The sequence below is a fragment of the Dermacentor albipictus genome, chromosome 1 (assembly GCF_038994185.2).
Source record: "Dermacentor albipictus isolate Rhodes 1998 colony chromosome 1, USDA_Dalb.pri_finalv2, whole genome shotgun sequence".
Classification (NCBI taxonomy): Eukaryota; Metazoa; Arthropoda; class Arachnida; order Ixodida; family Ixodidae; genus Dermacentor; species Dermacentor albipictus.
Window position 1 is genome coordinate 78829078 of NC_091821.1, and position 25509 is coordinate 78854586.

The following is a 25509-nucleotide window of genomic DNA, read 5'->3' on the forward strand; positions in this document are numbered from 1 at the left end:
GCTGCTCACAGTTCTTTCTGCTTCACACCTGAAGCGACTATAGCTGAGGACGAAAAACAGCAGAAACCCTTAATTATACCTTTAGAGCGCCATGCTCGCGATGGGATGTGTAGTACGCTGCCGTGTTGGATCGTTATGAGTGTTGCGGAACATATGACCTTGAGCGTAAATTAACCACGGCAACCCACAGCAGAAGCATAGTACTTCTGTGCTTTGTGGCACAATCGAGCTCACGTCCATATATAACACAAACATGACTTCGATCCTCACTGCTGCTTGGGAGCACACTTTCTTGCGCAGCAGAATTACTAAGATCGAGCGCGTTCTTTTGAAGCAAATCGGCAACACGGCCGCGCCTATGTGCTCAAAAGCTCGGTGGTATAACATATACGCGATATGGGGTCAGCGCCACCCGATCAGGCCACACTCGCAGTCTGCAGAGTCGTCTTTGCACGCTGGACAATCGATGGCGTTTCGTGGCAAGAATTTAGGAGTAAATTCGAGGACAAGGTTCATTGGCTGTTCACGAACACGCCGAGAAAACTTTGCGTTCGGCGGTACACGACGAAAACTTTTCCGTGTTAAGAGCCCATACTCGAGATGAAAGCCTTCAGGATAACTACGGACAAAATAGCGGGTGTGCGGCCTTGCTAAGGCTTCTCTCGGACACTGAGCTCGCCCCTCGCATTGAGCAACATTATCCTTACGACCTCTATGTGCGAAACTCGATCGTTTATATTTCAAACAAGAGAGAAAGAAAAAACAATAACACGAGCAGACTGCTACGCACTAAGCATCACAGATATATCGAGCACCCGTGCCTTAAACGGCGCTGCCCTGTTGCTGTAACTATTTTTAGACTGCAACGAAAAAGAAAGATGTAAATGAAGTGCAATTGTGGGGCGTAATGCCCTGCAGATAACAGACATAACAGTTACACGTATGCTCAATCCATGTTATAGTACACGCGAGCACGAACATGGCGAATCTGCGAGTGCGCTCTCTCTCCTTCACCCAAGAAAAAAAGGGGGTGGGGGTGGGGGAGGGGCTCTACTTTTTACTTCTTGACTGCAGTCGCCGACCTCTGAACTCTGTTCTCTTAAGTGTTCCGTGCCAAATTTTCTGAGCGGAAGCGAGGCCGAAAAGAGTGGACGACCGAGTCGGACCGAATCGGCTTACTCTGCGGAGCACCTGATATGCAGAAAAAGCGGAACACTTTTCGTTTCATTTGTTCGCGAACTCCATCTCGCTATTAATGAGGCCTCGAAAGTGGTCTCTCGAAAGTGGCGGAGATACGGCCCCAAGAACGGTATGAAAATGAGACCAGTTCTCTACTTTCTCGGTGGGGTAGATAAGGCGCGAGGCGGAAGGCGGCTAAGGATAAAAGCGCCCTTCCGCAAAGCTTTTGATCGCGGAAAGGCTTGATCCGCTGCCGCGGGCCTTCCTACAAAAAGATCGTGAAGCAGGTGACGGGATCTCGGCGCTGAGGAGCCTTAGGAAGGGCACTTTTACACACACACACACACACACACACACACACACACACACACACACACACACACACACACACACACACACACACACACACACACACACACACACACACACACACACACACACACACACACACACACACACACACACACACACACACACACACACACACACACACACACACACACACACACACACACACACACACACACACACACACACACACACACACACACACACACACACACACACACACACACACACACACACACACACACACACACACACACACACACACACACACACACACACACACACACACACACACACACACACACACACACACACACACACACACACACACACACACACACACACACACACACACACACACACACACACACACACACACACACACACACACACACACACACACACACACACACACACACACACACACACACACACACACACACACACACACACACACACACACACACACACACACACACACACACACACACACACACACACACACACACACACACACACACACACACACACACACACACACACACACACACACACACACACACACACACACACACACACACACACACACACACACACACACACACACACACACACACACACACACACACACACACACACACACACACACCTGCGCATGCGTGTGCCTTGTGCATGTGGTAGTCTCTCATGCTCATGTGACAGTCTTACAGGCTGTCGCCATTACTATGTTCCTTTCTATCTCTCTCTGTATTAACTGTTTCCTTTCTCATACAGCGAGCAGCTAAGTCAGAGAAAGTCACGGAGGCCATTGACATCATCTATACCACGTAAGACATGGGCCAAGACGAAAGTGCCGTATTCCGGCACCCCCCTCCCCTCGTGTGGCCAACGGACAGCGATGCCTCTGCCGAAGCCACCAGGCTCCTTGCGTACGCAGCAAGTGTTCGTCACGTGTGCATAAGCGCGAAAAAGTCGGAAGGGTCATTACCTCTCTTTCTCTCTCTTTCCCACTGCTCAGCTTTCGTTTTTCGTCCATTCTCAAACTTCTTGTTTGTTTTAGCTGACCAGAATGGCGCAGCGTAGCGGACGTCAGCGGGCGACTTTGCGACTGCAGACTTTAGTATAGAGGGAGCCATATAGTATGTATGCGACGGAAACGGGCGGAAACGTACGTCCAAGCGTCTACGTACAGTGGGAGCAGTCGTGAAGCGAGGAGCAACTCGATATGGCCCGCTGACCGCCAGTGAGGGATGAACCAAAAAAGTGGCGAAGGCAAAGAAATGGATCGACGAAGGGGGGCGGAAAACAAACAACCGAAGAGCACATAACAGAAATGAATGCGGAGCGCGCACACACTCGTCCGAGGGCATGCGACGAGCGCTCTGCCGGCCAGACAGCCGAAGAACGAACAGAACAGCCGAATTCGACCGGCCATACCAGTAAGAATAAGAACGTAGCGGCAGGAAGTATCGGTGTCTGAAGAGAAGAAAGGACTGAACGGGTGAGGAGCGGGAAGGGAAGAAAGAACACGAAGCCCCGTGAACACGGAACACGCACCGCGTGCACAGCTCTGTACAGTACATAATAGTACATCTGTGCTACAGCAGCGCCGCGCGCCGAACATCAGCGAAAGAAAGATGCGCCAAGGATGCGTCCCTCCTGCGCTGAGGTTTGCAAGGGGGCTTCATACGCAGTGGCGGCGGCTGCGTGCACTCCTGGCCGACCGACCGGCTCCTCCCCGGGACCCGCTGACACGCTCACGGCTGCACCAGCTCAGCACGCTCGCGCTGCATGCGCGCGCGTTATATTTCTCTGGCCCTGCACGCACGCTCGAGCACCGCACTCGGTGCGCCGAGTTGTACATACGTGCGGTCCGCCTTTTTTATTATGCACAGAGAGTATTTCTCCGTTCCAAATACGCGTGCCATAATATTTCTTTGTCTCCGTTATTTTCGTCCTCCGGGGCCGGCGCGAGCGGATAGCTGCGCTGTTGCGCCGTCGACCCGCCGTTTAGCGCGTAATATACGCATGAGGCGCACACTGCGAAAGCTCGGCTGACGTGTGCTATACGTGCTCGCTCCTTCGCGCACTGCCGATTTTAAGACGGTTGCTCTGTCTGTGCCTCTCATTTGCATTTTTCTTTTCCTTGTAAGCCCTCACGGTCGCATGTTACTTGCGGAACCTGTGCGCACGTCGCAGAACTGATGGCTCGGGTTATTCGTTAGTATAATCTTGTTTGTTGTTGTTTTCCTTTATCTCTTGTTCTTCGGGGAAGAGGAGGGGGAGGAAGTTTGGGGGAAGGGGGACATCCCACTTCTAGTAAAGTTACTTTTACGATGTGTTGAGTAGAAGATTCTACGATTTCGTCTACGAGTGGCAGCGCTATACTTTTTCTATTATATGGTTATAAGCTTCACAAGAAAGAAGAGAATGCGTGGCCGGTTGCGCTATGTTGCTTGGCTGCAGAAACAACACGTATACAAGAGCCGCGCCGCCAGTCGCGTCTCGACGCGTGCGTGCACACTCGCCCGCGGTGAGTCCTTGCGGTGATTTTGCGAGGTACCGGCCGCAGGAAACAAAAGCCCCGTCTTCTCCTTTCGGTACATAAGCGCATTCGGTTCCCCTTGCGCCGCTCTCCGCACACGAGGCGTGGCCCGAGCGTTCGGCTCCCGCGCTATCACCGTGACGCAGCAAGTGCCCCTCTTTTGCCTGTGCGAAGGCAGCTTTCTGGACAGAAGAACAGCGCACCAGAGCTCAGGAGCACGCGTGCGCATCTTGCAAGACGACATGCCGGCGGCGGAACCGCCGTGCTGTAGTTCTGTGCAGCGCTATATATGCGCAGCGAAGTGCCACGGTCGCAGCGCGCGCCCGTGGACCTGCAGCCAAAAGCCAACTCGCGTGTAGTTCGGACTGGAGCGAGAGCTTGACGGCGGGGTTGCTTCGCACAACAGCGTAAAGCTTTTTCTTTTGCAAGAAAGAAAAGAAAGGTGGCCTTATGAAGCGCTATAAACTCGCGCACTTAGTACGGAGCAAGCCAGTTCAAATTAAAGCATGCCGAGGTCAAAATCACTGAACAGATAGGACGCACTACCTCTTTGAGTCAATGCTGCTAACGGCAACATTATCGCAGTCAAAATTTCATTTATCTGTAAAGGCGTGTATATCTTTTACTTCAGTGTATGTGGTGTCGTAAACAGTATGTAATTATTGCTTCGACTGGGACGAAATAACGTAAAATGTGCATTATCAACCGAATGGTCCTTATTCGCTTCCCAACATTAGAATACTATAGGGACTGTCCCTACGATTTCCTAGGGCACCGTATTGCGCCGTGAACGTCCGACTTTTCCATGGTACTTGGTCATTATAAATTCGTAGTCGCTTTTCGTTCACACGAATCGTACCGCAACATACAAAAAGCCTTTTAACGCCGATATTTATGGTTGCTTCCTCGTAGACAGTCGTATATATAGCCATTGCCATCTTGGGGTCGTTTAAATGAAGGCAAGGCTACATGTTATAAAAGAAACTGCAAGGAAGAAATTTGTATGTTCTGCCGTATACGGCAGAACATACAAATACATTATACCGTATACTGTATGCATGCGCACACGATGGAAGGTTCACACACAAAATAATGACAGCTACGCAACCAAACTCTATTTAATGACTTCGCCAAGTAGTCGTAAATTATTCATTTGGAAACCCGCTATCGGGAAGTTCCAGTCAACTGTAAGATCGTATGCAAAAGGAGCGTTTCAGCTGTGCCTATGGCCAGCGTTGTTCAGGAACATGTCTAACAAAGACAAAGACCGCAATACTTCATTCCGTTCCACATAGTCTTAGCGGTGAGCTATGCCTTCCGCTACGAGACACGCGCGCTTTGGCAAACGCAATTTGTCCGGTACGTTCGAAAGTACGCCTTTCTCAAATTTCCTCTTCCAAAGATTACTTAAGAATGAGAAAGAGAGAAAGAAAGACGAACGATATGACTTGCGCAGGACAGTGCAGTTTGTAAGATTTACATTGCGAGGCCTCCTTTTGCCGAAAGCAGCACAATGTCTTCAATTTCTTCATTGCCTCTGGTCTACGATCAGCGCCATCTTGAAAACGTCTGCTAATCCTGTAAATAGGAACATTTTCGGAGTGATACGAGCGGTGGCCTTTAGTTCACGGCGCCGTGCGACACCAAGCGAACCTGTGGCACTCTGATATTCTTTATTTGCTTAATCTAATTTCAAGATTTAAATATAAAATGGGCGGAAGGGGGGGGGGGGGGGGCAGGAGCGTGTTGACGGTATACATTGCTTCCACATAAAAGCCCAAAACGGCGACGTTCCTTCGAGCCTGGTAAAACTGGTAAATCCTTCCGCAGCAAAGCTTGGGGAGTCAAGAGCTGCACAGAACTGCGGTGCCGAGCATCGGCCCCGCCGGCGCCCACGGCCAGACGGCTCGCAAACGGAATTTCCAGGGCCCCGCTCGGCGGCGCTTTCTGGACGGTGTCAGTGGTGCCCTTCCTTCGGCGAGCACAACGAGAAGCAATCTGCTGGACGGCCCGCGGGTCGAGGACCCGTTGACGGGCAGCGATGACGGCCGCGTACGGCCCCTTCCCCTCGCGTGCTGCGCCGCACGACGCGCGCGGGGAGCGTCGCTGGCGAGCCCCGGGTGAGCAAGAAGAGAGCGGCCGCGTGCTTTGGACGGCGCGCCGCGCTCGAACGAGGTGCATTTTCCACGGCGCGCTGTCGCGTCGTGCTCTCGTCGCTGCGGCGAGCGTTCTTGGAGAAATTAGCTGTGGCGATCCGCGTGGTACGCTCTATCTGCATGATGATATCACACTCGCTTGCGTAATCTCCTCGGACGCCAGGAGCCCGTATCGATCGCTCAGGTTCTGCGGAGTTCCGCTGCCTAACAAGAAGTAGCGCGTTCGATTCCAGACTGCGGCGAAAAACTTTGCTATGAAGGGGGGCATACAGTGCGAGAATGTCTGTGTGCTGAGATTTCGGCGCACGCTATACACAACACCGATTGATAAGGTGTTTATTTTGTAATTATTCCGGCTACAGCAGGCACGATCAAGATGTATTGAAGTACGCTCTGTAATGTGATTCTTGAAAGAGAAAAAGCTAAAAGACAGTTAATTAGATTGATTAGATTAATTAATTAAATATTAATTACATTGATTCTTGTACGACCCATATACGTCCCCCCCGCCCCTCCCCCTTTCGTGTATTTGGTGGTGAGACGATACCAGAAACAAGCTACAAACCACACGACCTGACCAATTTGTCATCGTACTGTTCTTTTGGCGTAGACGTGATAAGAACTTGGGAACTTGCGGAACAGACTACAGCTACAGGAACTTGCGGAACAGACTACAGCTACATGCAGGCTGCAACCGCACAATCAATGCAAACTGTGGAAGCAGGCACCGGCATGTGTACTGCACAATATAGCTGTGCATGAACCGCAACGCAAGTCGCAACACAGTGTGCGCCGCTTTTTCGACTTCAAATCGATCTGCCGACGCCGCGGTTACGTGTTCGTCGCGACCTAGAAGCGTGCCGGCGAGCCGCACGCGAGGGTGCAGGGATGATACGTCCCTCGTGACGCCGTAGCCCACACAATGCGCCGTGGCAGGCACGAGACGGATGTCCCGGATACGCCGGATGGTGGCTCTTCTGCTTTCCGGCATATATACCGCATACTCGTTCGAATACAAGGCAGCCGCGATGATTGCTGGGCTGTCGGAAAATCCCACCGATTTACGCGAACAGATGCAGCGCTGATTGCGTTCACGAACGGGAAAATGTGCCCCGCAAATCGGGCACTGCACAATCTGCTGTTGCTGTCCGACGAGAGGACTCCTGTACACCGCGTGAATTCAGCTGTCAAGCCTTGGTAACGTACGTGCGACAATACCTATCTTTCTCGCTGCGCATGCCCAAAGGGCTGGTTATTCATTAATGTTCCGTCTGCTTTGTACATGTGTTGAGACATTATTAAATTAGGTATACATGTTCGGGCGCCAAGCTAAACGCAACGTGTACCAGAGCAAGTAGTCGCAAAGTGTGTTTTGAAGTCATCTAATGGCAAGATTGAGTTTAGCATAGTTACTTACTCTATTTATTATTATTATTATTATTATTATTATTATTATTATTATTATTATTATTATTATTATTATTTATTTTGAAAGTGTGCATCGCGCGTGAGCACAAAAGAAAATAAAGTGCAATGGAGGGTGGTAAACGTACAGTTGCTCGTACTCGAAGGCGTCAATTTCTGTGCCTGCGATAGAGATGGGTTCTCGTAACAGCTGGCCAGTCGCATGTACACCATACACTCAGAAGCAAAATAGAGCTTGCCGTGCAAAAAAAAAAAAAAAATGCGTGTCTCGCACCAACTTAAGATTAGCATGCATTTCAATGTGTGAAGCTCGCGAATTTGGTTACCCGTTTGGAGTGCCTTTCGGCGTTATGAAAAAAATAATTACAAAGAATGCGGAAAATTTTATTATTTGTATCTGGTGCGCACATATGTCGATCATCAGCTCTACCTACGGGCCCCTTCCCTACGTATATTTTCAGAATCTGTAGGGAGGAAAGAAGCACATATCAACGGACACAATCAAAACTCGCGTTAAAAGAAAATTAAATTATGGGGTTTTACGTGCCAAAACCACTTTTTGATTATGAGGCACGCCGTAGTGGAGGACTCCGGAAATTTCGACCACCTGGGGTTCTTTAACGTGCACCTAAATCTAAGTACACGGGTGTTGTCGCTCCCATCGAAATGCGGCCGCCGTGGCCGGGATTCGATCCCGCGACCTCGTGCTTTACACTCGCGTTATACATCAATATATATATATATATATATATATATATATATATATATATATATATATATATATATATATATATATATATATATATATAGACAGCGTACATGATTGATGGGCATCATGCTAGGAGTTCCAACCACTTCTGCCTCCGTCATATCGCTTTTCCAGCACAGTAGGCAGCCCTGATGAGTTTAACGCTACGTCCCGGCTTCTCCGCGTACTGCGTCACCGACGAAGGTCAAGGGTAATGACCACCAGGCAGCAGCTCTCGGGGTCTCTTCAACTTACGACTGAGCCGCAAGCTGGAACCACGAGCGCAGTGGTTCTACCTTGACGACCGTCGCACTCACCGCGGGAGGACCGCGACGACGACGTCGTGCTTTCATGTAACAAGGCTCGCGAGCTTCTGTAGCGTGTATACTTACTACATACACGGCGCGCATTTGACGACCCTCGTCACTGCGTGCGGGTAAACGCGGTATCCCGCGGCCAGGAGGTGGCTTCTCTTCCTGCTGCGGCCGCACGCGCGCTCCCGCTGTTATGCGCCGGGCGACGAGCGCATATACGTGCACTGCAGGGACACGTTCGTGACGCCGCGTGCGTCTCCGTATACGAGCGGCGATTCCTCTTTCGTATACGGCCCACTGTCGCGGCTGGTTCACTTCGTGGCGCGGCTGCGGAGGTTGCGGGAAGCGCATACCGGTTGTGCGCTGAGCCCGCGGTTATAAGCGATTACCACGGAAGCGGCTTGTCGCTGTCCGCGTCGGTTTCGACCACGCAGCTGCTCGTGTTCAGCACCGGTCGGCACGAGGCCTCCTTCCGGGCGTGCGCGGCCGCTCTGCACGAGGAGACATTTCCTCCGTCCCGTATTAAACGCGGCGCCCCGTCCTTCACGCGTGGCCGCGCGGATTATCTTGTGTTCGTCTTTTCCTCGTATATGCGTTTCCCATTGAAACGCGCCGTGATTACGGACAGACGAAGACCTTGGTATTCTAAGGAGCGTTCCGCTCGAGTACCGAGCATAGTCGCCGAAATATTGATACGCTTACATGCTAATTTAAGAACATGTTTTGCTTTGTATGAACGAGAGCGACCAGGTAATTAGAATGATGCTCAACAACGTAGCGCTGCACGCCAAATGCGCATGTGTGACTTTTCTTCCGTTTGAAAACTAGCAGTAAACGCTGAGCGCTGGCGTCAGCGTGGCCGCACTACTTTCGTACTAACGGACCAACAAGGTGGCATGATTCTTCACTTCCGGTAAAAACACATAATAGACCAAGATACGGGATCATGTGCACACACACACACACGCGCGCACACACACGCGCGCACACACACACACACACACACACACACACACACACACACACATACACACACACACGCACACACACACACTTTTTCTGTCCCACGCATGCGCGCAAGAATGGATCCCTGGTGATTCATTCTTGCGCCGTCCAAGTTTTGCAGACAATGGGTACGGGGAACCAGCGGCTGGCCAGGAGGCGCTACGGCAGTTTGAATGGGTAAGATATGCTGACACCGTCCGGAAGGGAGGCCACGAAAATGGCACCACATATTTAACGGTGACAGACGCGCGCCTTCATCAATGTTTGCTTATAGCCCGATGCGAGCAGTCAAGTTCCCATGCAGCCATCCTGGTTTGTTTCAAGGCGCGCATGCGCTGCTACACTCCACCACGTCAGACAGATCAGAAGCTGGACGCACATGCTTCAAAATTAGGGGTCAATTTGCTGATGCAAAATCGATGCGCGTGCTACTGCGTCCACCGCTCGCTATAGGCTGTGTGTTACGGCGCTGCTGTCGGCGCGCGAAGCTTCAGCGCCCATAGGGTATACGTAGAGCGAACGACATGGCTGCGAGTGTTCCAGGGGCTCATTGTTCAAAGCTTGTCGTCTGGTACACGATACTCAGCGCCAGTGTCGCCATGTTTTCGTGAAGCTTGTCGCTAAAGTGAGACGTAAAAGTTGCTAAATTTCCGCTACATTGCGCTGCAAAGTCGTTAAAATTGTGGCTAATGTTTTTGGGTACATTTTAGGTTATCAAAGCATTTCGGTACACTATACTACAGGCTACAGCGTGGCCTAAATCAATTACCTAAACGTCTCACGTTTGTTTAGGTCCCGTTTTAATGAGAAATAAACAGTTAATGCACCACGTATGCGTATAGCACATGGTTTTACTTTACTTTTATGATTCCGTAACAACGGACGATGACAGCTGCGATTCGGCGCTTATCTTGAGATTTTGAAGTTTCAAATGAAGCACGATTCAAAAGAACAGCAGTAACCAGATTTTCCTTTAGCACGCGAAAGCACTTGATCCTCATTGTCGCATAAAGTTTTCTTTTTCACGGCGCTTATGTAAGAGGCAGAAGGTAGGCATGTTGACACTGCGATGACAATTATGTGACCTTCATGCATGTCACCTATACTACGCTTCCGGCCCTTGGTCCACTTGAAGGTTCTTTCGCAGTACTGATTTGTCGAAAATTCATGCGATAAGGAAGCGATCTTGCGCGCGACAGCGACAAGCGTTGCGATGGAGATGGCTGTCGCGTTCGCTCGTCGCAGCGTATTCAGGCTCGCGTAAACGAGCCCATCGCTTCCCATCTATGCGCCTTTCTTTTCTACACTCTATCTACCTTATTATTCACCTGTAGCGTTCTAAATCTCACAAGAGAATTTGTAGTGCCCACCAATCGAACGTATTTAGTGAGAGTGCAGGACACGGAGCGTTAAAACCCATCCAAATAAATTTCGTAAGAAATAAGATGAAAAAAGCATTTTGTGAGCTCACGTTGAGTCATGTGAAGGCAACCGTTGCTTCATTATGGTCACAGAACCCACGCGTCCTGAGGCTCACATCTAGCTCTTGGCTAATAAAGTGCGTTCCATAGAAGACTATTTTGCAAGCAAATTTCCTAACGTCAGAGTCGCCAAAATTCCGAAATTTGGTCACGTCGCTGGAAAAAGTCATCAGTCACTAAATTGAAAAATTTGTCGCTGAAGAGAGAAGAAAGTCGCTAAATCTATGCGCTAGCTTTATGAGCAGTTCAGTTCACAAAATTGAAAGAGTAAAACGTGATATCCATTTGTCCACTATACTCCAAAAAGTCGATATACAGAGTATAGATGTCCAGTCAAACGAAAGTAGCTAAGCCAAATTTTCGGATATGAGGAACAATGTGCGTTTGCCGCTGACCATATATATATATATATATATATATATATATATATATAGAGAGAGAGAGAGAGAGAGAGAGAGAATTATATAAGTACTGCGAAAGAGCCTTTTCAGGTAGAACATGGGCCGGAAGCGTAGTAGGTGACATGCATGAAGGTCACGTAATTGTCATCGCTGTGTTAACATGACACCTTCTGCATCTTTCAGAAGCGCCGTGTATTGTCAACATGAAGCAAGCGGCGCGTGCCGAATTTAGCGTTAGAGCTCTAGACGGCGATTGTGATAATGAGTGTTGCTGCTGTAGTTTACTATGGGCAACCAGCGCTGAAGCTTCACGTGCCGACAGCAGCGCCGTAACACACAGCCTAGCGAGCGGTAGACGCAGTTTCCAGTAGCACACGCAGTGATTTCGTGTCAGCAAATTCACCGATTGTCTTGAGTCACACTTTTCACGGCTCCTCAAACGGCAGGGAACCGACGTGCTAGGACGTAGCAGCGCATGCGCTCTACGCAGCGCGCATGGCCATGGACAGAACTTGGCTGGCCGCATCGGGCTAGACAAACATTGATACAGGCGCACGTTTCTTATCGCTAAATATGTCGTGCCATCTTCGTAGCCTCCCTATCGGACGGTTTCAGCATATTTTAGTAACGCATGAAAAATGTCGTAGCGCCTCCTGGCCAGCGCTGGTTCCCCATAGCTAAAAAATACTATAAGTTGTTCGATTACACAGAAAGGCAGCTATCTGGAAATTTTAGCTATGAACGCACAACTGCGGACTAAGAGCCAAAGAGAAACAAAATCAAGAGGGAACAGCGCGACAAAACAAGGCGATAAGTCAGCAGGCTAACAAGAACAAGAATTGAAAGAAAGAATGAAGATTAAAGTGTTTTGGTCTTAAACGAGAACGACGCCTACTTGGAGCCTCGCCAGCACGTTTCAGCCACAGTGATGCTTTGACTCTGTGTATGATTACGTTGAAGCTACAAAACGTCTGCCGTGCTCATCTCTGTTTTTCTTACTATTCCTATATATAATTATAATTTCCTTCCAATGTAACTCATTCAGCAAACGTTATTTAAATTTTTTCTATATGTAGTCATCCGCTGATCTGGTCCGACTTCTTAATTACGCAATAGTCCTTTGTTGGCAGCTTTACATTTTTCCAGTTATCCATTCGTTGCTGCAATCGTCCGTGCGTACAAACAACCCGATACTTGGCCCATCCCCAACTGTGGGTACGTGCCACGCTTCAAGACTCATCATCATCTTAATCAACACACGTATGCGAGTACGTAGCCCGCGTGCAGTTTCGCGAAATCTGAGAGTGTACGCGCATAGTAAATGCAGCGTCACACTGGGTCGACAGAAGACCGCGTCTGCCGCCGCCACTACCGCCGCCGACGATGTGCCCTTGTGCTTGGCCCTCGAAGGTCGGCTCCTCCGGACAGCAGCCGGCCACTACGGCAGCCAGCAGAACGAGCCTGCTTTTCTTTCTTCTCTTCGCGCGATTGCTTTTATTTCATACCTGCCCGCGGGCGTCCCTCCCGCGGTGGCGTTGTCCGAGAGCCGTGCTTTTTTCTTTCTGCTCGTGTGGGTCCATTTGGAAGCGGCGGCGGCAGAACTGGTTGCCGCGTGTTGAAACTTGTCGTACGGCGGGCCGGCCGGCCGCCGAAGCCGGTGCGGTGGTGGCGAGCCCGCTTATTGGCCAGCCATTTCTGGCCACGGACGGACCGAGTGATCGACTGACTGAATGAATGACTGACGGCGGCGACGACGACGACACGTACACGGCTTCGGACGCGCAAGCCCGCCGCCGCGACGGCCGATGAGTGAAGTGGGCCAGGAATCTCGGGTGAATTGTCGCGATGGTATACATGGAGGGCGTCTCGGCGGAAGCGTGTGTCTTAAAAAAAAAAAAAATTACCCATGGAGGAAAGAAAAACATCTCTTCATGTTCAACCTTGCGCAGTGTGAATCGCATTCAGAGAGAAATACAATTTATTTGGGGAAACGCAGGAAGGTTGGCCTGAGGTAACAGTCCTCTAGCTTGCTACTCTGTGCGGAGGGAAAGAAGAAAAAGAGGGATATACGAGTAGTGATGAGGAGAATGGACGCGACTATATATGAGCCCGTTCGTCTCCGAAGGGTCCGTTCACAGCCTTGAAGCTAAGCCTCCACGTTGAGCGCATAAAATTGCTTGAACAATTCCTGCCGTAGCGAAAAAAGGAAGGGGAGGGAGGTGTGAGACGCACCAGCCCTTTACGTATTAAAACATAGCATGCATAAATGCCTCATAATCGCGTCATATTGCACAGTTCATGTCATTCGAGCCCAATGGAAGAAACCAATGTCCCGTCTCCTTCAGAACAGACGACGCGAAGTGGATCGCACTGTGGTCGATGTCATCCACAATGTCCGCCGCGGCAGCTCGACGGCTGTGGCGTTCTGCTCCTACGCGCAAGCTGGCGGACTTGATTTCCCGCCACATCAGCCGCATTCTTACGGAAGCGAAATGGAGTAATCCGCGTTTCCTGAGATTAGGTGCAGACGCGGCGTATTTGCTAAACCCTGCGACGCTGTATGGACGGAAGTTAGCCAATAACAGCCTTACGAAACTTCGTTCGTGCTACCACAACCCTCCTTTCCGAGGCCTTCAAAACGAATGATTTTTAACGAGTTACGTGTACCGCAGGCACCTTCAAAGTCACTTCGAGGATGTAATATACGGGTAACCACTGCAATAACAGCGGAGAATTGGGTGCAATGGTTGGTAAGCAGTCAAGTTTTGCCTGTATCGTGCTATACTCGTCTGTAGAAACGGACACCCGACATGCGAGAGGGTGCAAGACGCGCCAGAACTGAAAAATATCATAACTGAGCAGCTAAAGAGACTGGCTTGGCTGTACAGCTATGTCGAATGTATACACAGCACCACCGGCGGGTTGCGATATTTCCAAAAAGAACGAGAAAGTCTGCGCTGGTTCGCCGGTTTCATATACGTTATACCGTTGTCGATGTTCGTTTACTGGCCTTGTTTAGGCCCAGCCATGTCTGCGTTTTAAGCCCAAGCCACGTTGAAACCAAACCATCCTATCCGGTATTCCTGTGGTACAGTGACCTTAGCACTCTAGTTCACTGTCCCTATACTGTCCCATCGCCTTTTGAGAAACACGCGTAGACGGTGGCGCCTGGTTGCTCCTTAAGCACTACGTATAGGAAGCCCCTTGGGACTGCAAAAAAAAAAAAAAAGTCTGCGAGGCGGCATTCGTGCTACTTAATTAAAATAGCCCAGAGGACCCGTCTCGCCATAGTCATTCACTCTGTCATTTCGCTAGACCCTGAAATTGTGTCAGAAAGAAGTGGGAGAACAAGCCAAACGAGACAGCAGAGCACAGGGATGGGCGCGCACAAAGGCTGTTTCATCCAGGTGCACTGCTCTGCCGCGCTCTCCCTCGCTGAGAGGTACGTTAACGTATACAGAATGCAGCAGCAAGGCCACCATGAAGCATGAAGGCTTCGTGCCATTGACGCACGGGTAAGACTAAGCAATTACAGCAAACAGCGCTTGCTTTAGCAGCAGCTGATTAGTGGGCCCTTTGTCCACCCGTGAAAGTAGAGTTATTGTCCTTCTCTTTACTTCAGCAGATATTGAATCGCCGGAAAGACCAAACAATGAAGGCTGACCGCGGGAGGCACATAAACACACGCACACACACACACACACACACACACACACACACACACACACACACACGTATATATATTACTATATATATATATATAATGTGCTCCAATTAAGTATAAACACGGGCCGTTAAAATTGCGCCTCCACCGAAACCCGAACAAAGCCTGAGAATGCGACACTCCACAGGACGGCAATTCCTACAATTAACCATCAATTATAATCGTTATAACGAAGCTCTCGAACGTGCTTACTTAAGGTTAAGTGGTTTATATACGCTTGGGGGCAGCGCGCACTGGCACAGTTGCAGACGCGCGCCGTCCAGGTGGCGTTGGCAAATAGTTCACGGGTCATTTATAAGCCTCTATGGGGGCAGTTATTTTCGTAGCAGATGCGTCGGGCTGCAAATAAGGGGTGGGGGAAAGCGTACACAAGGTGAACGCAAAAGATAGCTTTCGGACCAGGGTACCCTAATTGGCCACACAGACCTTGCCATAATCCTCTCACAGCCACAAGACTGGCCTGGTCACCCCGTGAAGAGTAATAGGCACTTCCAATTAACCTTCTACCATTTATAACGGCAAGGTGGCTCCCGAGTGCACGGGATCCACGGGCACGAATGACGCGGGTATATTTTACGAAGCGCGCGCGGGTGGCGCTGGGCAGAATGATTCTAGGAGAGGAGGAGGATGGGGCGACTCGGTGTCTCTGCGCTGGCAGTACCGCGACAGGAATGGACTGAACCGCGCTCGGTTTAAGAAGCGTAGCATCATTGATAAAGGAAAGAATTAGGAAGAGTAAACTTCAGGCTTTCACGCTGTGTACGTGTAGTCACTGCAGGTTCGCGAAATTCAATGATGAACCACTTCAAGGCTTCACCCGCCAAAACACGGCCCCCCAGTCGCGGTATAAGCTTCGCGGAACGCAGAAGACACAGAAGACTGCGATCGATCGATAAGAAGTGTCACTGTCTAAATTCGGCTCGACAAATGCTGAAGCTACACTTGACAGATTACTGGACCGCATATTGGCTTCGCTTCGTGCGCCTATATCACGGTATAAGAAAAGTACCGCGAGAGCCTGGCTGACCAACAAGCCCTCGTATGCTATATTATACCTTTGATGGCCAGTTGCCTGCTCCTATAAAAATAAAGTATACTACGTGTCACCTGCGGTTGAAAGGATTTTGCACATCCGTTGTCATGATGGTCGTGAGTGGGCGATGGCTAACACTCCTAGGGCTAGGTTTAATGCATGCGTACAAATACACAACTCGCAGCGGTATACTAAGTGGCTACGGCGTTGCGCTGCTGAGCTCGCGTTCGCGGGCGCAGCCGCGGCGGCCGCATTTCGATCGAGGCAAAACGCAAAACACGACGCTCGTGTGCCTAGATGTAGGTACAGGTCAAAGAACCTCAGGCGGTGAAAATTAATCCGGAGTCCCCCACTAAGGCGAGCCTCGTAATGAGATCATGATTATGGCACGTAAATTCATAGAATTAACTTTTTTACAGTATAACTCAGAGAGAGAGAGAGAGAGAGCAAGGACAGGAAAGGAAGGGAGGTCAACCAGACGAGCACCCAGTTTGCTACCTTACACTGGGGTTGGGGAAAGGGGAATAGAAAGAGGAAAAGAGAGAGAGTGTACGGAGGGACAGCCGTTGGGCGTCGCTCAGTGGGTGTGGGCGTCGCGCTCGCTCGTCATGTGGAGCTGGCGGGTTCGGCTCCCATCAGTGGCAAGTTGCCTTTCCTTTCATTTTGTACTTCATTAAGGATATCAACAAGAGATGGTACCCCGCCTAGCCCGTGGCCTCTGTTCAAAATATTGCCGGCTCCTTTGTGACTTTTTCGAACGTTTGACGCTGATAGGCAAATAAGTATGCTAATGTCATCGCCTATCTGCTCTACTGGCGATCGTTAAAACTAATGCCCAGAGAACCCCCCGAAACACTGGCGCAGAGCTCTTATACAAATTCTAGGTCATACTCTGCAGAATTTTTTTTTTAATGTTTTCGAGAATTAAGCTGCGAATCATACGCGAGACAGATGACCAGTTAAAATACGGCCGTAAAAAATCACTCGTTGGCGTGCACGGGGAGCAGCAGCGCAGCTAACTGCACCATTTTTTTTCGTTTCGCGAGAAGGCAGCAAAACCCTGCTGCGAACAAGAGCGCATCTGGGCCACACCTTGCCGGCGGACTCTTGGCGTCGCTGCGGCGTCCTCACGCGGGCCACGACGGTCCTAAATACGCGCGTGGACAAGCAACCGGCGCGCCTTCGCGCACCCACCGCCTCGCAGTGGTAACTGCGCCGCGCGACCGCGTTCACGTTACCACGCTTCCGCGACGGTGTGGCCACCGTAGGACCACCTGTTATTACGTGTACACTGAGCACAATTAATTGCGCGAAAAGGCGAGGCTACGGGGTTGTTACAAGTGCGCCTGCACTCCGAAAACAAGGCCAGAAATTACGGCTCGTGCTCCTTAAGCATGGCCAGAAACAAGAAAACAAAGACCTTTAGACTCTCTGCGCAGCCTCACCTCCCCCCCATAAGGCCGAAGAGGCATTGTTATCGGCGTCGAGCACGGCAAACGTTCGGCACTCTCCGGAACGACTCATTTGGAAACCTTTCGCCATCTCTGCACGCGCTGCATTCTGCTGACGCTTGTCTTGCACATCAGCTTGCCGCTTCCATTCATAGCTCGCACACCAAGGCGGCCTGTACAGGCCGCCTTGGTGCCGCCTGTGTGCTGGCAGCTCTCAGCGTCAAGAGAGCTGGACCCACCGCGAATGTACGCGGCGCGGTTCGCGTTCAACGAACCGTGTCCCGCCGCTCGTCCTTTCCAGCGGAGCGCGGACCATAAGTGCGCCGTGAGCGCTGTTTGTGACGGAGGGTAGAAGACGGAGCTTTTTCTTTCATTCCGACTGAAGGGATTTCTATTACCACCGTTACCGAGACAATTTGGAATTCTTACACTTCAACAATGTATATACTGCGGACTTGTTGCGGCCCGTGTTAGGATTTCCTATGAATACGGGTTGCGTAGCGGAGTCAGAAACGTAGGGTGCAATGTTTGTTCGCGTGTGGGGAGAGGACGGGGGGATAACGGAAACCTAGTCTGCGGAACGATCGTACCCCTGCGAGCACAAGTTTGCCAGTGTATAGTGGCCAGCAAGTGACCGCTGCCCTCTCTCCATCTCTCCCCCTTTTCCTTTCTCAAGCACATCCGACGCCCATGGGTCCCGCGCAGCAACGGAACGGAATATATAAGCGGGTACAAAATCAACGGCCTGTCTTCGACACACAATGACAAGGAAAGACTACGGCAAGAAGAGCCAGCCTACATAATACTGCAACACGTGTCTGTATCAATCTCGCTGTGACAGACTACTTGTTGCATATTATCTGGCGAGTGCAAGGTAGGGGAAAAAACAACAACAAACAAAGACGTAGTCAGTGTCTCACCTTCAAAACAGTTTTGAGACTCGTCCCGGTCTTTAGTCGTTTTTCACTGTCGTTCTCTCTACACAGACGCTCAAACAACAAATATTGTAGGCAGACTGAGCTGGTCTAACGACGGTGACCACTGGCCGAGCTTAGCCATAATACTGTTTTGAAGATGGGACTGTCGAATGTTCGTCTCAAGTGCCCAGAATCCACGGTATTATAGCACACCACCGACTAATTTGAAGCTAAAACTGCGTGTCTTCTTTCGGCGTACATTCGCATTCGAGACGTCGCAAATGACAAAGTCACAGCACACGTGACTTTGTTAATAACGTTTATACATGCTTCGCGAGTGCATGGTGGCGGACGGGCACAAGCAAATGGGGGGAATCCAAACTTGATCTGCCGAACCTACAGCCACCTGGAGCTCCTTCTGACGCTTTACATTCGCAGATCATATGTAAGGGGCTTATTCACTGTACGCGACATGTAACAGCGGAGCTGCTCAGTTTCGGAAATTGCACAGGTAAATTTGCAGCCAATTAATGTCGCCACGATTCCGCACGGATTCACTTTAGATGTCAAGTTATACGTTAGGAACTTATACCTTACATTGCCTTTCGAGTGCTAACCGCGGACCGGAAAGTCACGCCTGCTGTGGCTTATGTCATTTGTGACGTTTCAAATTTGAAGGTATCCAGCACGGAAACGAAGACAATTTCCGCTTCAATGTAGTTCGTGATTTGTAATTCCCTTATCGCGCAAATATGTTTCGTCATTTCGCTAATGCTGAAACTTTGCTTGCGCGGCGCGTTTAGGTCTGAAACGCAATGGCACACTACCTAGGCGCATTACTGAATAGCCGAAAAGTAAGGTCTGTCATGTCCGCGGCAGCGGCATTTACTTTATTATCGCAGCAGCACAGCTCGTCAAAAGTCACGCACGACCAACGACAAAAATAGGGTTTCCGCAAGTTGACAAACTGCGTACGTTACTAGCTCCCAGGCACATTTGTGCGCGGCCGTCGAATTTAATCATAAGAACGTATACAGTCGTTCCCAGCACAGGAGTAATGGGAGTGCATGGCCTCACACATCGCGCGCTTGATCTCCCGCAGACAGAGTGCCGATAAAAGCCAGTTCCTCGAGGTGCGCTTCTACGCACCTCCCGCTGCTGCGGCGCACTGGAGCAAAGAATCAAACCGGTACACGGAAATCGCTGTATACGTTTGACTCAGACACAGCGGGCTTCTGAGCGAGCGCGTCGGTTCCAAGGTTGACATGCAAGCCGTTCAGCGACGTGGCTGTTCTCGTACGCGGTCCAGATGTACCGGCTGACACCAAGCTCATACTCCTGCTTGTATACGGGCATATGAAAGAATGGCAAAGTTGAAAGGAAAGAGCAAAGAGCGCACTGGTACTTAAAACAAAGCTTTTTAAGCAGGTGTTCCTTGTTTCTGAAAACCTTGTGGCAAGTATTTGTCCAAACCCTGCAAACATATGCTTTGTGGGCGTAGTTCTCAAAATGGCCAAGAGCGAGAATGTTTAAGAGCGGAATTCGTGCCAAAGCCGAGTCAAAAAGTTCGCTTTAGAAAGCTGAAGACCACTAGTGAACTTTATTATAGCTTCAGTTATTATTAATGAAATTAAGCTCTGGAGATTCCCGTGCCAAAACCACGATCATCAGTAATTGTTTTGCCAGAAGGGAGGATTCACTAAAAACGATCACGCGAGGAGAGAGATGGATTTTGGAGGGGTACTACAGCGGTGTACTGTAGCGTAACTCATTGCGTGATTGATGCCAAATAACTGACTCACTGAAAGGCCTTGAAGAAAGCACGCATTGACTTTTTATCTCGGTCACGAACATGAATCGACATCCCCTACTCGTCACCAAGATCTATGTTTTTCGATAACACAGATGAACGCTTAATGATCAAATTAAAAAAAATAAAGTTTCGTGATTTCATTTCTTTCGTATATAACACAGAGAGCGTTGAGATACTGTCTAGAGCGCGATTTTCGTGCCAGCGTGAGTTACAAAATGCAATAACCACGAGACCAGCACACGGTGCCGAACGGCTGTTCCAACAATTATCGCCGAAATCAAAGTATTTCACTCAGTTCGGATGGTTTAGCGGTTCAATTCAATCAGGCTCAGCTGCGGCGCACCATAAAATTTATCGCGAAGCAAATTAAATAAAAAAAGCAAGAGAAGAAACATACATACACCCCACACACACGCACACAGAAACGATGGAGTCGAACCAACGCCCTGCACAGACAAGATACAGTCATCGCAAAGGCTGCCACAATTTCCAGACGACCTCAAAGTTCCTCAACAAGCGCTCTGCACATGTGTACGCACCGGTCTACGACCGTTGAACTCTGCGATCATGCATGCGCCTCAAGCAGCGTCGGGCGAGACACTCGCATGCTTGAAAGCAGCGGCTCTGCGCGGATAGAGAGAAGCAAGAACGAGAGCCTTGGTGCTAACGGCTCAGCGTCTTAGAGGCTCACAAAGCTGTCAAGTGCTGTGCAGCGGGCACAAAAAGAGACACAAGAGCGGAGAGCTTCGATAGCCGTTGGGGCCACACAGGTTGCAACGGCGATTGAGGCTCTCGTGTAAGATACACTCATGGCTCAAGACGGCAGCAAAGCGAGAAGAAAGAAAACCTCTGCGACTCCGTTTCGAGCTGCGGAGCGCTGGCGACTCACCGAGTTTCTGGATCTCGTATCCGACCGGCGGACGCAGCACCCGGCGGGACCAGGCGGAGCGCACCACTTCGAGTGTGTACTCGTTGCCGGAAACGAAGATGGTCGAAGGGATCAGGTAGCCGCGGTATTCCAGGCAGGCGACGCTCTGCACCAGGCACTGGTTCCAGAAGCATTGCGCGTTTTCGTGGACGAAGCCGCGGAACAGGGACCAACCGGGCGGGCCCGCCCTGTCCTGGGCCGACGCCTCATCCTGGTCGTCGTCGCTGCCCACCCGGCGACACACCACCACCAGGCAGTTGCCCAGCAGCAGGCAGCGGCGCCTGTCCTCCGGTCGCGGTGCCATCGCAGCACCAGCACCGATCACATGGCACGTCAGCACACCAACGAGCACCGCCGCTTGCGTCGCGCGCGCACCACCAACAATATCCTCACGCACGCTCGGCTCCTCTCGATGCTCCCGCCGCTGCCACACGCCGACCGGCCCGACGCGCTTCTGCTGCTTCTGCCCGCCACTCCGGACAGGTTGGGCTCCCCCCGCTCGCCCCGGTGGGAGAGGCGCGGGAGACGCCGGGGCGAGGGGGGAGGCCCTCGCGTCGCGGTGGCCCGCTGCCGACGACGGCGGGGCGGCTGGCGACGCGCAGCGGCCGACGGCTGCAACGCGCAGGTCTTCGCCTTGGGCGACCGGTGGCTGTGTGCCTCGGGGGCCGCCAGAATCGACGCATCGTCAAGGGTCAGCCGCCGCTGCGCTTCGGCGCGTGGCATTCAGAAGCGTACTGTACACCAGCCACCCGTCAGTTTATATTTCACTACTTCCGGCAGTTGCGTACCTCTGTCCAGAAACAACCGAACACATCGACAGATTTAGGAAAGGAGGTATAACTGCGAGCCATGCCCTGCATTAAACTTTGCGGTCATCTGGCGAACACAGTCGAAGCCAAACTTTTAAATCCACTGACCTCTGTGTCGTACATGTTTGTTTGCTTCTTTGTTTTCCTTCGGCTGACTGAATAAACTTTATTGCAACCAGCAAGAGGAGGTGGCTGGGCCTAGGCCTCCCACGAGGGGGCGTCGAGGTGTTGCCTCTTCGCCGCCTCGCAGGCTTGCTGGGTCGCCCGGGGTTGGTGGTCAAGGTTGGAGCTACGCAGGGCAACGCGCGATCTCGACGAGACGGTCGTGGGGTTAGGGTCGGGGTATTGTTGCGTACAGTCCCAAAGCATGTGTGGAAGTGTGGCTGGCTATGTCTTGCAGATATGGCACGTGGGATTGGGATAAATGTCTGTGTAGATCTTGTTCGTCGAAGAAGAATATTTGCTAAAGTTCACATACCTGGCCGTGCCGTTCGTAGATGTTCTATGATTGCACTAGAACAATTAACCCCTACTACCGAGGATAACTGCACGCAGAAACCTTTGTCCACCTTATAGATTTCTAAAAAATAAATTTTCGCAGAGTACTTTAGAACTACCACTTTAGAAATACGCATTCAATGAAAATGTCGTTCCACATATTAAGTTGATGTCTTTTTTCTTTTCGAAGAACCGGCGGAAACGCATCATTCAGGTTGTCCCAGCGGCGCTACAAGAATATTTATGCTGGATTAGGAAGCCGTATAGGAGCCATATGCATGGATTACAATTCGTGCACCGACGCTATATTTGAATGGATGACTTTATTTCCCATGAAAAGAATTCCATAGTGCGGTTCATGTTAAAAAGTTGCGCGCAGGCAACTTTGCCATCCCCCAAACCCATGAAGAGCAGCAGAAGGCAGCGGGCGCTGGGTAGGTGTCAATCTACAAAAGAATTCGTGTGTACAAACTGGAACTAACACATTTTAATAATTACAAAATCAAGTAGTCTGTGTGCACAAGGAAATATTAATTTATACATAAGCATTATCGATTAGTTAAAGCATTGTTATGATACAAAAACCGTAAAAAAGAAGAGAAACCTAACATAGCAGTATATTCAGTACAGCGCAAACTAATAATGTCATATACAGCATAGCATATGCACAAACGTAAAAGCTGACAGTCACTTAGTACGCTAAATAGGATGAAGGCGAAAGCCTGCGCGCTCACGAGACATCATTAGGTTACCTGAAATTTTCATTCGGATCCGTTGCTTCCTGTATTTTCTCCCACCAACGGTCATGGGTTGGAGTGCCTTAATTAAATCTGCCTTAAATAACTGTGCCTTAATTCGCCCTAATTAACACCAAGGGTCGCAGATTCGGCTCTCACCCAAGGTCGAAGGTTCGCCTCCCACCAACGGTCGTGGGTTCGAGTGCGTTAATTAACTTTGCCTTAATTAACTGTGCCTTAATTCACTTCGCCTTAATTAACACCAGTGGTAGCAGGTTCGACTCTCGACCTTCACGACGTCAATTAGAATCCAACTTGGAGACATGGCCGGTTCGCCCATATCTCCAAGTGGGTTCGGCTTCCACAAAAGGTCGTGGGTTCGAGTGCCTTAATTAACTTTACTTTAATTAACTGTACCTCGAGCCCCTGCCCATCATCTAGCCTCACTGCCAGAGGATCGACCACGTGCTTCCTTTTGCGAAACAGTCCTGCCTTATCGTGCATACCTTCCATCAGGTTATACAGCTCCAGCGAAAGTTCCGTTTCCACCATGGTGCTTGGCTCGAGCAAATGTTCGACTAATGGTACCAGGAATACGAACAAAGGCCCAACTCTCGTCTCCAGCACTCAAGCAGCTTTCACTGCTCTTGCTGTATGAGACTTACAACGAGCATCATCATCTTTATACTGACGCTTCAACCACGGTGAATGGGTCTGCAGGATCGGTGATCTTTCCTGCAAAACCTTCCACAATTAAGATTCGACTATCTCACCAGACTACATCGACTGCCGCGGAGCTTGCTGCTATTCGTTGTGCACTTCGTGTAATTTCTGAAGAACTACCCAGGAAATGGAGCGTGTTCACTGACTCCAAGGCTGCTCTTCATTGTTTGGTTTCTGCCCTACGCCGAGGACCCCACGAACAACTAGTTATGGAAATCAGACTGCTGCTTCACCACCTCGTCGAGCAAGGACACGACATCACGTTGCAGTGGATTCCAAGCCACTGTGGCATAATGGGCAATGAACTTGCCGACACAGCAGCACGATCTGCACACGAGGAGGGCTTACAAGACTCCATTCCATTCTCAAGAACAGATGCTGCAACGAAAATTCGTGTGCTTGCAAATGAAGCCATCAAAACTTTATGGAACACACCCAGCTTAAAGCATACACGTCTACACCGACTGGACCCATCCCTTCGACTTCGACCCCCGCCTGGACTCTCTCGACTCGAAACATCAGTACTTTGCCGACTGTGGCTTGGTGTCGCCTATACAAGATCCTTCGCCTTCCGAGTCGGTATGGATGACAGTGCGGCTTGCAGACACTGCGGCGGCGAAGAGACTATCGACCACGTGCTTTGCCACTGTCCTCGATACAGCGCGCACCGGCTGTCACTAGCGACCGCGTTGGCGCGCCTTGACGACAGGCCACTTTCAGAACATTCAGTTTTGGAATGCCGACGTGAACTGTCGTTGCAGCAAAAGTCGGTCAAGGCTCTGTTGACTTTTCTACGTGACAGTGGCCTATTAGAAAGACTCTAATGACCCGATTTCGTCCCTTCTCATATTTTTTTTTCTCATGCTTTCATTTTTGTCACGCTCTTCTTTCCGTCTTTATTTCCCCTTTCCCTTCCCCTAGTGCAGGGTAGCAAACCGGACGTTTTAAGTCTGGTTAACCTCCCTGCCTTTCTTTCATTTGCATCTCTCTCTCTAATTAATTTCGCCTTAAATAAAACCAAACGTACTGGGTTCCACTACCGACATTCACGTTGTCAATTCGCGTCCAACTTGCAGATATGGCCGGTTCGCCCATATCTCCAAGGGGGCTCAACTCCTCATGAATTTTGTTGCCATGAATTTTGGTGCTCTAACGCCGGACATCGGATTTTTCGTCCAATGAGCCGTCTAAGGCTGTCGCTTTAATAAAGAATAACAAGACTTAGTTTGACTCCATAAGAACAGAAGACCTATTTTTCGTAAGGCGAGGTTGTT

General features: G+C 50.3%; 1 protein-coding gene across 1 annotated transcript in view; it reads right to left on the reverse strand.

The window, feature by feature from the left end:
• Positions 1–22150, reverse strand: part of ko (Stork-head domain-containing protein knockout) — a 408043-nt gene extending 385893 nt beyond the window's left edge. The window contains exon 1 of the mRNA XM_065448057.1: positions 21430–22150. Coding sequence (XP_065304129.1) covers positions 21430–21772 — 343 coding nt within the window. The 5' untranslated portion in view covers positions 21773–22150. The remainder of the gene's footprint in view (positions 1–21429) is intronic.
• Positions 22151–25509: the final 3359 nt, after the last annotated feature.